Source organism: Alexandromys fortis, unplaced genomic scaffold, assembly GCF_014885135.2.
Source record: "Alexandromys fortis isolate MF-2015 unplaced genomic scaffold, M_Fortis_MF-2015_v1.1 scaffold_87, whole genome shotgun sequence".
Taxonomy (NCBI): Eukaryota; Metazoa; Chordata; class Mammalia; order Rodentia; family Cricetidae; genus Alexandromys; species Alexandromys fortis.
Genome location: NW_026067971.1, coordinates 2,433,000 through 2,446,808, shown reverse-complemented (window position 1 = coordinate 2,446,808; position 13,809 = coordinate 2,433,000). Strand labels below are relative to the sequence as shown.

The following is a 13,809-nucleotide window of genomic DNA, read 5'->3' as shown; positions in this document are numbered from 1 at the left end:
AATTCAGATTTTTACTTACTCTTAAACATTATTTATATTTTAACACGATATCTTATGTTAACTGCTTTCTTCTAGTCTACTGGTATACACTTAAAGGGACCAAGCACTTTACAGTAGTTACATTACAATTCACCCTTTTTTCCAATAGGCAACTGGCCCTATTATACTTCACAGCTGGCCCTCTACATACAGTTAATCCTATACCCACAAATCCAGGAACCACAGGCACATGGATCAACATGCACACTTATTCTTTTCTTGTCATTATTCCCCAAGCAATAACTGTTTGCACAGGATTTGACTATGTTAAGTCTTATAATTAACAGGAATGATGTGAGGTGCGAAGGAGGATCCAGTGGACCACTGAGAAACAGAAGGCGCTCAAGCGTGCAGAGTTTGTCATTCACAAGGGTCCCAGAACCGTGTTCCTGACAGGAGGTCTGGTTATTTCCAACCAGTCTTGATGTTCTTAGATCTCATTAAGATTTTATTCTAGGATCGCCTGAAATTATAAATGTAGGAAACACTACAGATTTCTTCGCAATAATAATTTGTGGAATGTCTTCTTAAAGAAACGCTCAAGTGGGAAGTATGATTTGACCTGAGAAACGCCTTGCTGATCCCAGAGTTGCACCTCTCAGAACTGCATTGTACTTTAGACTTGTAATTAGCTCCGCTTTAGGGAAACGAGAAGCTCACTGTGGATCTTGCTTCTCTCCACCGAACAAACTACCCTGAGGGCAACGATGACTATGGCTGACCATAACCACCACGAAACCACATACTCTGCACTACGCTGAGGCCAACAGCCAGTGTCTAAGGACACCTTCAATACGTGACACAAACTTGCTAGGCTTCAGCAACTATCCCAGAGATGAGTTCCCACAGTTAGAAAATTCAAACTTATCATTTACATTATTTCCTTTGAAAATACCTAAAAATGTTTCAGGAACACTTTAGGGACAGTTGTATATTTTAAATCTCAAAATCTTTTCAACTTCAACATTTCGTATCTAATGAACACATAAAAAAACCTGATAAATTCTTTGGGCTCGGGTAAGACATTAACTAGCTAATTTGACTGTTACCTCTTCACTTACAGGAAGAAAGGTGAATGCAACTATGGAAAACTGTTAATACACACCATGTAAAACTGCAGGCGGTAGTGTTTCTTCACCAAGCTCAGCACGAACATGCAGAAACCTGTTCAAAAACACAAGACAAGCTGTGGGATTCTGCGTGGAGTATAAGATCCCTGAACACCCCACACACACCCAAAACCAGTTTCCTGCACTTCATCCAAGCATGTGTCAGTCATCACTCAACGACCTCTCCTACTTTACAGAGAGCATCCTAAGCAGTCTCCTGAAGGAACAATTGTGAAATCTCCCACGTGCCAGACATATTCCATGGGAAAAATTCAATCACTGTCTCCTACATTAATTAAATGAATTAGTCCCTTGCTAATATGGAAGCTGGAAAACATCTCAAGTTATCAATTTACCAAGAGCAGGCTGACAGGTTAGTGGCTGAGTGTTTGCCTAGCATGTGGGGGGTGGGGTCCGAGGCTTAATCTTCAGCATAGTAAATTCCACTACATAAAATGTCCACTGATTGAGAGTATTACAGAATGTGTTCAGTGTCTATGAGAATGAGTAACTATGGCAGCTAATGCCCATTGAGCATGCTATGTTCCTAACTCCACCTAAGCTTTTACGTGTATTAATCCAGTCCTTCCGATACCCTTGATGTAGCTATCCTTCACCATCACCACTTCACTGTAGGCAGAGACTATGCTTGCTTTTCTGGCTGCCTAGACCCGAATAATCACATAGAAACTGTATTAATTACAACACTGTTTGGCCAATGATTGTAGCGTGAATATTCCTACCTAGCTCTTACATCCTAAATTAACCCATTTCTATCAATCTGTACATCACTAAGAGGCTGTGGCCTACCGGAAAGTTTCCTGCGTGCCCTTCTCCTTCGGCAGCTCTCTGGCTGCCTACTCTCTCTCTACATCTGCTCAGATTTCTCGCCTGGCTTTGCTAAGTCATTGGCCAAAACAGTTTTCTTCATCAACCAATTACAGCAACACGTATGCAGAAGGACAATCCACATCACTTCATGAATGAAGAAAAGAGTTTGTCTCTGCACTGAGGATCGCAGAAATAAAAGAAATGTTTAGATGCTCCTGGTTCTTAAGTCACTAGGTTCCGTGGAAACTCAGGTGGCAATAATAACTTGTAGTGAACAAAGACTGACTTGAAGTTTCTCACACCAGCAGTATACATACAGTGAAACATGTGCTTTTAAGTCACTTCTCACTTCCCAGTGTCTGACTGTGTCACATACATTCACTGCGATGAAGACATGCTACAGTACCCAACTCAGGGACACTCCCCCTCATACACTAACTCGACGAGGGGCTCTCTCAGAATACCAGTAAGCTTTCAGACACGCTGCTCAGAGGTGGAGACTCAAAATGCACGAACTGAATCTGGTTGAGATAAGCCGCCATGCGTTCTGCAGTGAGCTGGGAGTGGACCTGACACAGAAACTGAGTCCGTTATCGACTGACCTGTACCACATGAGACAAACACTCGGCCTTGCACTCTGTGCTCAGTTCACCAGGCAGGATAACCAAGGGTGCATATCTCCACAAGCAAGGAATTGGCCTCTGTCTACTTTTGATACCTCACTCTACATGTCCACTGCAAAGGATCGCAGCAAAATACAGGCAATGGGGAGCTGACCAGAGTTCCTACTCCTACTTGTCACTGACAGGATCATCGGCTTGCTGGACTACAAAACCAGGAGGCCAACATGCTTTGCTGCAAGCATGCAAAAGCTGTAACAATATTCACGAGATGGGGAGAGAACTAAGAACATGAAACCCGTGCTGCTTCAGCTGCCAAGTGTGTGAAAGTCTGGTTTTAGACAGACTGCCTTATGCTTTCCTTCTGTGATGATGAGATTTTGTTTTCTTCATTGAGAATTTTGTGTATGGATGCAGTAGGTACCGTTTCGCCTTTCTGACTCCTCAAATCCACGGAAGCCCACATGCAGAAGCCTGGCACTGCAGCCATTTCTACCACACTGCACAGAATCAATCCCAAATGCACCAAAGACCTCACTCAGAACTACTATAAGGAGCGCTCTCTGAAAGTGACTTAGTGCCTGGGTATTGAGGCCAAGCATTGACAAATGGGACCTCACAGAACTAAAAATCCCATACAGCACAGGAAAGAATCAGTCAAGGGAAGAGGAAGCCCCAGAGCAGAGAATCTGTGACAACTCTTCACCTAATGAAGGATAAATACCCAAAATATACAGAAACTCACAAATAGTCCTGAAAAATAAATGGCCTGATTAAAAACTGAGCCTAGGATCTGAACAAATTTCTCAAAAGAAATAAAAAATGGATAAGAAATATCTCAAATGTGCTCAAGATCCTTGATCAATTAGGAAAATGCAAATTTAAACACTAAGGTTTCGTCTTAGTCCAGCAGAATGGCTAATATCAAGAAAACAGAGGTGGGTGTTGGTGGCAGCACACACTTTTAATCCCAGCCCTTGGGAGGCAGAGGCAGGCAGACCTCTGTGAGTTCAAGGTCAGCCTGGTCTACAGAGTTCCCGGACAGCTAGGGCTGTTGCTGGGCTGTAGAGAATCCCTGTCTTGAAAAACTGAAAAAGAAGGGAGGGACAGTGGAGGGAGGGAGGGAGGGAGGGAGGGAGGGAGGGAGGGAGGGAGGGAGGGAGGGAAGGAGGGAGGGAAGAAAAAACAGCTGACAACAAAAGTTGGTGAGGGTGTAGGAAAGAAGAACTATTGTTCTTTACTGGTAGAGCTACAAACTGGTATAGCGCTGTGGAAATCAATGTGGAAAATTCTCAAAAGGCTAAACTCAATAGAGCAGTGACTAAGACATCAAGTTTATCTAAAGCTAAGTATTTTTAAAGAAAAGCATCCTTTATAAAACTAGATATGAAAATCATTATCATTCACAACTACATGGCTATGTGAATATTTTACGCTTAAAACATAAAAGTGTACATATATAACCTAGTAACTCCAGAGTTAAGATAATTTTTACAATTGGATCCACAGTTATACCTTTTCTTGACTGAAGAATATTTAAATAGTTATGTTTTCAATTAAAATCACAGGCTTTATTAGATGACTACAGACACCAGCATTCACTAAAAAGTCAGTTAGTTTTTACTAACTTGTCACCTGGAAAGAAGGGCACTTAACTGAGGAGCTGCCTCCATCAGACTGGCTTGTAGACATGGCTGTGGGGCATTTTCTTGATTATTGATGGATATGGGAGGGCCCAACCCACTGCAGGCAGTGACACCCCTGTGCAAGTGGTCTGGAGTAGCAAATCAAGCAATGGGAGCAAGCCAGTAGGCAAAGATTCTCCCATAGACTCGGTTCATCCCTTGCCTCCAGGTTCTGGCTGTGGCTTCCCTCAGTGATGAACCATGATCACGAAATATAAATCAAAGAAACTCTTTCTTCCCAAAGTTGCTTTTGATCAGTGTTTTATCACAGCAACAGAAAGCACACTAGCACAGGTCCCTAACCCACTCAGCCATGATGTAACAGCTCTCAATGTAGTTATGTGGAGCGGGACTGGCTGAGTTGGAGGTGCTGATGCAGATATGACCATCCTGCATCCCATCCCAAGCACTCCCAAGGTAGCAGTGAAAGCCGGTTTCCAACGAACAAAACCAAGTCTCTATAGCCAAGAATAGAAGCAGATGAGATGGTCGAGCAGGTCGTGAAAAGTGAAGGAAAAAATTGAGATACTGGAAAAGCCCACACGACACAATACAGCAGATTAGACATAATACAGCAGATTTCAGAAAATGAGTTAACAGTTTAAAAACATATCAGGCATTTATAACATTCCAGGTGCAAAATACAAAAAAAAAAAATGGTGAGACAGTCAGGAGCATTACAGAGCTTACCGTCCAGCTGAAGAGATGGAAAACGGAAAAATAATTGTTTTTAAATTTTAATATTAGTGATTAAGGACCCAGTAAACATGTGGTGTCAACTCTGAACTGACCATGAGGAGGAGCCTGGGTTTGAACACGGTACTTACCAACTTCCTCCTCATTCTTTTTATACTACTTGCCAAAATCCCAACTTCTGGCATCATGTTAGGTAACTTCAGAGCACGCTGCATTGTGTGGTCGAGTCACACCCTAGACTACGGCTGAGCTGTGCACACAAGGGTTAAAGGAACAGGCAGTTCAGACTCTGATACACAGTCATGGCAGCTGAACGTGAGAAGAAAGCTGCCAAAGGAGACTGATCAATTACCTAAGGGTTTTACAGAAACCAAAACAACCACATATGACATGCAAGCAAAACAATCCTTTGCTAAGATAATACACACATGACTGTAGCTGCTGATGTCCTTTGGGGGTCAAGCACCCCAAACGTATCAACCGACATCACAGAACTTGCAACCACGTTTGCTCTCATTCCTAAACAGCCCCAACCCGAGTCATCAAGCCTGGGAGATGGTGCTCTATTTTATGCAAATCTAGTCTCTGAAGAAACTTGTACTACTTCCAGTCTTGCTGACTTTTTCCTTTGCTTCTTAGTCAAATTCTCTTTGTGACGAGATTATTTAATGTCAGGACAACTTCGAGATTCTACTCAGTGAGTTGTCTTGTATGACAGGAAGCAAGTCATTGAACTTCATGGCCTCTGATAAGGTGGACAGACCCAGAGATAGCTACATTTTTTCCAATAAAATATAATGTCAATGAATCAGCCTAGGCTGTCTTTCCTTTTTACATCAGCTAGGACATCTTTCCAAAGTCCTTTGGTCACGGCAATAAACCAGCATTTCCCAGAGCCCTTTCACACTGTCGTGTGAACGTACAGATAAATGAGAGGCACGGCTCCTATCTCCTTACACCATCTCAAAGTCCAGCTCCATCAGTCAGACTCATAGCACTGCTGACGACTTAAAGACTCATCAGCACCACAAGCAAAGCAGTGAGGCCGAGGTGACAGCGCTCAAAAGCGTCCTGTGGATCCACACGTTCTCAGCCGTCTCATCATTCAGCAAACACAAAAGGAAACTCACTGCTGGGCTCGACAGAGAGCTCTAAGAATTGACCAAATGAGAGCCACAGAGTTGGACCGAATAGCTCCCTGCTCACTCCAAGCTGCTGTGTGTGTGTGTTTTGCAGGACTGTGACAATTGTCTGTCTCCTAGGATGACACGAGAGCTTTCAGATAGCTACATGGGTAGGAACTGGGCAAAATGCAAAAGTCAAATGTTAATTCTTACAACTAGACGTGGATATATAAATTTCTCGATTTGAAAGTATATCTTAGACCAATAAGCTGGGACCCGGAGCAATGTTTCATAGACTGTCATAAAACAGTGGCTGGGCTCCCAGGACCAGCTCACTGCTCACTGTTCAGGTGCTGAGGATAAACCTGCAGGGCACAGGCTCCGCCTCCTCTTCTCTCCCTGCTAACTGCTCCCAACCCACTTCTCACTTAGCACAGACTTTGCTTTTATCTTCTCTTGGTGTAGAAACCCCATGTGGCTTCCCCGGGAGAAGACACAGGTAGGCACCAACTCTCCGGGCTTGGACATGCCATCCTCTCAGCTCTGTTCCCAGGATGAACAGCAGAGACCCGTCTACTTCCCACTTTTCATGGCACCAGACACCTCTTCTCCAAGCTTTCCAAGGTAGTCCAGCCCTCCTCCTTTGAGCAAGGCCTTCTCTTCCTGCTTCTGTTAACCCTGCCCATCACGTTTCCGCCGGGAACTGGGACACTGAGCCTCCGAGGCCTTACACAGGGTTGTGGTCAACCACTGTCCCCCATGCTATCTGTCAGTGCCGCCACACTGAGGACTTGAATGCTTGTTCAAAGAAGAACCAGTGACTTTCAAATGACTTTCGTGACCACTGCCCTATTACCATGCGGTGACCTGTCTGGTAGAAATCAGTACATCACGGGGAAAAACAACCAATGGTTATTTTATGAGATTCTAAACCCTTCACGTACAGAACAATCTGTAGAAAGTCTAAACAGAAACAACAAGAAAATCAATTTGCTGCCTGTCTCTGCTCGAACAGATGCTATTCTCAAGCATGAGGTACAGCCACCAACAGTGGGAAGGGCGGAAAGGGCAGCCTCATATACACAGACTTGTGCCTGGTCGGACTGCAAGCTGCAATCTGATACAACTACGGATCAGGAGACACTGGCGTGGGTTTAGATGTGGTACTATACAACCACCTGAAGCTACATTAACTGTAGGTGATAGGTTATAGAATAATCACATTTCATCTAAGAAAATAGGTGATGGAAGATAGGAAAGTAGCGTACAAGCTTGAATACTCTGAAAATCAGAATAACTTCAGCAAGTCCCTGGAGACCGGAAGTAAGGCTCCAAGGCATCAAAATGATCTTACTGAATACTTCTTTGTTTTTCTGAATGTTTACTACAAAATATAGAGTGTATTTTTTTTTTTTTAAAAAAATCCTATCTTTAATAAAACTGTTTTAGAATCTTGGCATGATTTTCATTTCTCCGGCCTCCTATGGAGAGGTACAGACCAGGCCCCGGTCAGCAGCGGGCACAGATACAGCCTTCCCACACTACTCAGACTCCACTGACTTTAGGAACTTTGTTAGAAGAGCTGGCTGTCCCTGACAGCCCACAGGACTGAGAAAGCAATGGGCTCTGTGAAGACAGGGGAAGAAGTCGAATCAGGTTGAAGCTCAGTTGAGCATGCACGCTCATTTCTATTCGGCCCTGGCAGTCCACGCAAATGCCACTGAAGAAATGAAGATGAAGACCAACCGGAACCAAGAGGATGGAAGGAAAACATTGCCAGACTCAACAGCAGGCAGTATGGGTAGCTTCTGCAGTCCTGAGACCACAGGGCTGGCTGGTGGTGTTCTCCAAAGCCAACACCAAAGGTCAGTGGCGGCAAGAGAAGCATCAAGGAAAAGGACTGGCGGCAGGCACAAAGCCCCAGTCATGGCGCTCAGTCATAAGGGCACCACGAACTTATGAACACAAAGTGTTCTCCTCTGTACCATCTCATAGGCCACTATTAGAAGCTTAGCTTCTGCAAGGTGGGGTGATACCCAAAAAACTGGGGGACCTGGAAAAGAACTGAATCATGAAGGCCGGAGGAGGGGCCCAGGGACTTCCACTAACCACAGTAAAAGACATGGTCTCAGGTTTTTTTTTTGACATCTAAAGCCACTACAAAAAGTTTTCCTGCTAACTTCACTAACTTGTTAAAACATTAATAAGGTGCATTCCTATCTCCCAAGGAAAGATCCCATCTCAAAACTGACTTCAGAGCAAGACACAGAGCACAGACGTGTACTGAGGAGCAGTCGGACATGCACTGAGGAGCAGGCAGCCCTGCCTCACAGACTACAGAACTTTAGGTGACCTCTCAGCAGGGGCCACACCTTCCAGCTGCCAAGAATTCAAAGAGACCAATTACCTACAAACTGAAGGAGCAGGAATATCCTAATGCCTATTTCTAAGAACGCATCTTCTGTAAACACATCATCAATAACCTTGTAAAGATTTGTTTATTTTACCGTGTGTGTACATTTAGCCTGCATGGATGTGTATATGCAGAAGAGAGACGGACAGTAGTGATTCATGATGAGCACGCTGAGACTCGAACCTGGGTCTGTGGCAAGAGCAGCAAGTGCTCTTAACCACGGAACCATCTATTAATAACATTTGGGGTGGGGGTTGGGGACAGGGTTTCTCTATGTAGCACTGGCTGTCCTGGAACTCACTCTGTAGACCAGGCTGGCGTGGCAGCCACAGAGATCCATCTCAGAGTGCTGGGATTCAAGCTATGTGCCACCACACCTGGCTAAAACTTTTAAAATTAAGGAAAGAAATGAGGAAACAGATTGGATAACAAAGCAGATATAAAATGTGGAAAATCCTTTAGGAAAACTTCCCATCCTCTCAAAGCCCCAGATGTTCCACACAGGGTTCCACGCCCTAATCGGCGGCAATGAGAAAGGCACTGGCGTCCTGGAAGCAAGCTTGCCCACAGAACACGCCTTCTCCAGCAGACTGCCTGGGTCATCCAGAGAGTGGTTCTCAATCTGTGGGTCACAACCTCTTTGTCAAACCCCTATCTCCAGAAGTATTTACATTACCATTCATAACAGTCGCAAAGTTACAGAATGAAGGAGCAATGATGCAGTTTTATGGTTGGGGTCACCACAACCCGAGGAACTGTGTTAAAGGGCCACAGCCTTAGCAAGGTTGGGAACCACCGTTCTAGACGAAACCTTATTCCCTAGGGACAATTATAAATACATATTTGCAAAATTTTCTCTGCAAATTATGTTTGATTAATACATACTCTAATAAATGTTTCAAATTTTCTCTTTTTTAATTATAAATTGAAAAGAAAAATTTCAGGAACATGGAATGCTATAATTATGTTTGCTTTAATTACCACTAGGGAATAAATGCTACTTAAGCCCACAATAGAAAAAATAATTTTATGCATGAGAAATGATGTAAAGAGAGCCCAGAACAGAACGCAACAGAAAAAAAACACACAAATGCATTTAAATAACCTAGGTAAAGACACATGTGGGAAACATCAAAGCAGGTCAGTGCAGACCGACCTCAATTTACCTGCCAGGTAGAGGGCGAAGGATATGAACCTGTGGTAGCGAATGAGGAACTGTAGCTGCTCCTCCCTCTGAACAAACGTAGCAAAGTAATCCGCCACCGTCTCTCCATAGAAGAAGTAGTTCACACACAGGAGGAAGTACCTGCAATTGAAACCCATTAGCTTGGTGAGTTTGAATGCTCTCCCCACCAAATGGAACACAATTATTCCCTGCATTTTGATGGCAAAAAAAAAATTTGAGAGATTAATTCAAAATACACTCCACAAAAAAAAAAATGCTGTTTTCTCATTCAAACTTTATTTCAGACCAGTCAACAGCAATCGGCAATTCACCAAGTACAATTCATGTGTTCAATCAAAATATAGTATCAGAGACAACAATGTCAAAATACAACAGACAGATGTTCACATGTCCATGCACGCACACACACACATACACACAGCACTGAGTTTACAATCAACAGGCAGATGTGCACACATCTTCGCAAACACAGCATTGAGTTTATAATGAAAATTAGCTCCTGGCTGCTCAATGTTCTCATGTTTAATAACTAACCCTGGAGAACACAACCTCGCCTCACCAGCTAGTTAAGAGGAAAGGAGGAAGAAGAGGTGGCTGACCATCTCCCCCATTGCTCTGCACATAGTTCTGACATTTTTCTCAGTTCTTCTCAATGCCCAGAAGGGTTCCAATCAAACAATGATTCTTCTTATTGTGATTTAGTGTGTGTGTGTTTCCCATATATTTTATTAGAACAGAGCAAAGTACTAGGAGAAAATGGCCCACTCCACCACTTTCCCCATCTCCAGGATCTTATTAAACAGCTCAGGTTGGCCTTGACCTCTCAGAATAGTCTTGACCTCATGGCCCTCCTGCCTCAGACAATGGGCAATTGAGTAAGTTGTTGTGGCCAGGATCCTAGAACCAGGGTCAAAGGTCTGAGTCAGCATACTCAGGTAGGAACTATTTAGAATAGTCTAAGCCCAGAGGTGAGAAACACCTGTTTTAGGAAGACAGTGGCTTCAGGGAAGATGTTAACGGAATAGCTTCCTTACGACCATGGAGCTAGCATAGTGCCATGTTTCCTACTCCAAAGTCTTGGCAGGGATGAATGCCTCAAATGTTAAAAATAATAATAAGTAAAGCAAAGCTACACACACACACACACACACACACACACACAAATCAAATATTTGATGTTCTCTGACCAACTGGGGAAAAAGAGAGCTTTTCATAAAATTATGATCAGGAAGGAAATAAAATGATATATATATTAATCATTTATTAGCTGTCACTACAAAGACTAAAATGAAAGCTTGAGGATCGCTGTGCTGGAGGAGGAACAAAGGTTATTTTCTCCATTATAAGTTCAGTTACAGCATGTTTCTCTTTCTCCAAAATCATTCTGCAATTAGAAACGTTAGAGATGGATTCGATTTCCCTATCCAGAGCAGTGTGTCAGTCACTCACCAACTCAGTGTTCTGAACCACGGGAGGTCATAGGAGTGATAGACTCTGTACCCAATGGTGATGATCTCGTGGAAGCACTTCACTTGGATGCCCAGAACCTGAGAGTAAAACAACAGGGTCACATGATCTCCAGTGTTTATATCTGTGCTGTGTGACTTAAGGCAACATCTACCTATTTCTAATTATTCTAAATGGCAATAGCAAAGAGGCAATATTCGCTCTTTCAAGGGAAGTGATGCCTAATGGAGCAGCACAAGGAGAGTTAAAACTAAGGCCTGAGATCTTCCCAAGAATAGCCAGGGGTAGCGAGTCCTCGGGAGGTTCCTTATTATTATTTATTGCCACGTATTCGCCATTTCTCGAGATGGATAATCTTTTCTGAGACGGGTCTCACACTATAGGATAAACTGTCCTCTCACTCCCTTCTCAGCTCCCCAGCCTCCTGTGTTTCAGGTACAGGTACAGCACAGCCAGCAACAGCTCTGGTCAGTCTGGGCAGTGTCGCCAGCATGTCCACACAGACAACAAAGCTGATCTCCATCTCTGCCAGCAAGGTGTCCTTGTGTTTCTGAACTGATGCTCTGCTCACAGCCCTTCCCAGTGATAAATCAGGGATCAAGGTGAGGCTGCTGTAATGTCTGTCCTGTCCCTTTAAGAGACAAGCCCTGCCCACTCCCTCCCCCACTCTCCTCACTCCCCACCCCCATCCACCAAGTAAGCAAGAGGATCTTTCTTTCACGTCTAGCCTGAGTCCCGTCCTTTCACTCTCTCTCCCGAAGAGGCAGCTTCTGCCACTCTCCCTTCTCCCCACTTCTTCCCTTTCCTCTCTATAACCCACTAAATAAATGCCCACGTTCTCTGCATGGTGTGCCTAACAGTTCTCTGTCTCTCACCCGCTGTGCCGCTCCCTGCCTGGGACTGGCTGCTTTCCTGGCCCACTGTGGTCTCGTGCCTGCTGCCCACTGCCACCACTCAGGGACCTATGGTATTTTATTTTTACCATAACATTTGGTGCTCCTGACTTGGCCAGGATCTCTCCATGTTCCTTCCTGCCCACAGGTGGGCCAACAGAGGACACGTGAAACCCTGGACTCCAGAACCAGTTTCTTTGCATTAGCTCTACATTCTATCTGCCTAAACACTGACTTCTACACACACCAGCACCTTCAGTGGTGAGTTTTCCCCTTCCAGTCAGCCAACCACAGCCTTCACTGCTGAGGTTGAGCCCTTCATTGACATTCATCTCTGGTTGCTTCCCATAGCTAAAAATGTGCCCAGATTAACCGGGTTGGTCCTCCCATGCTAGCACTGCACATGCTGTGTGGTGCATTCATTTTGGGGCCCGGGGTCCCTCAGATTTTTCTTTTTCCTTTCTTTTTCTTTTCTTTGGACCGCTCATGAGTAGTTCCCACCATGAGAGACTGCTCAGAGCGGCCTCTGGCTTCTGAGTCAATTGGACCGGAGCCAGTCAGGCTTTAGCATCGCCTGTAGAGAGGAGACGTCCTCCTTAGGCCCTGCGGTGTTTGCTGTTTTGTGGGTTTTCACATCTTCGGCTATGGTATAAACCCTCAAATTATCAGCCACCCGCCTGTGAATGCTCTGCTGGTGTCCCACCAGCTCCACTTTTCCTCAAACTATCCCTGACACCACTACCACTGGTCCCGCAGAAACTGATCCATGAGGCAGCTGTTTTCAATTCTAGCCTTTACTCCCCATAGTGGATTGTGTCATGGCGGCTCAGCAACAGGGCAGATCATGCGTCTAGGTCTCTCTTCCATTCAACATGTGGCTGCTGCCATTTTGATTGAGGTCAGGTGACTTTACTGCCATCTTAACTGAGAGACAGGTCAGGTGACCAAGCTGCCAAGTTCTACCGTCTTTACTGAGGTATTCCTTGCCTAGTACCCCAGTGTTAACTCTGTTACATGGGTGACCTTACCACCATCTTAACTGAGGTCAGGAGACTTCGCTGCCATCTTAACTGAGAGTCAGGTCAGGTGACCAAGTCACGCTACCTTTACTGAAGTATTCCCTACCTGGTTCCCCGGTGTTGACTCTGTTACATGATTGTTTTACACAGTGGCATGCCTTTGGAAGAGCCCACCAAAGCATCCACTTTGCCCAATTCCTGTTCACTGTGTGTGTGTGTGTGTGCGCGCGCGCGCGCGTGCATACATGTTTCTTAAATGCACCTATGTTTACTGTTAAATGTTATAATTTTCTATTCTTGTATCTCATTCCAGACTACAAAGTAAAAAGTCTCATATTTTAAACTGGTATGTACTTTTAAGTCTCCTAATCCAACCCCAATTTAAAATATAATAAGCTGTTCTCTGTTATTGTCAGTTCTGCTGTTAACCTTCTATTGTAAATTTTTCTTCTTTCTGTTTTTTTACAAGTATAAATTTTACCTGTTAAATTGAGAGCCAGTACAGTCAAACTCAGACCCAGTTCTCTAGGAAGATTCTATACTGTAGTTATGACTTATCTATACCCAGTAAACAGCCCTCATCTGCTCAGAGATCTGGGGAATATGGCATTTAAATGCTTAATTGTTAAAAAAATCTTTTCATAACAAAAACAGACAGGTTGGTTCCTAGCATCAGCACTCTATTTTCTCCAAAGAAGACAGAAGACAAATGGGCACAGAACAACAT

The 13,809-nt window shown here is 44.2% G+C and overlaps 1 protein-coding gene across 2 annotated transcripts in view; it reads right to left on the bottom strand.

Moving 5' to 3' along the window:
• Cds1 (CDP-diacylglycerol synthase 1) overlaps nucleotides 1-13,809 on the bottom strand; it is a 70,168-nt gene that overhangs the window by 15,412 nt on the left and 40,947 nt on the right. For both annotated transcript variants that reach the window (XM_050155821.1, XM_050155822.1), the window contains 3 exons: nucleotides 11,153-11,250; nucleotides 9,684-9,823; nucleotides 1,145-1,203 (listed from right to left, as the gene is read on the bottom strand). In XM_050155821.1, coding sequence (XP_050011778.1) covers nucleotides 1,145-1,203; nucleotides 9,684-9,823; nucleotides 11,153-11,250 — 297 coding nt within the window. The remainder of the gene's footprint in view (nucleotides 1-1,144; nucleotides 1,204-9,683; nucleotides 9,824-11,152; nucleotides 11,251-13,809) is intronic.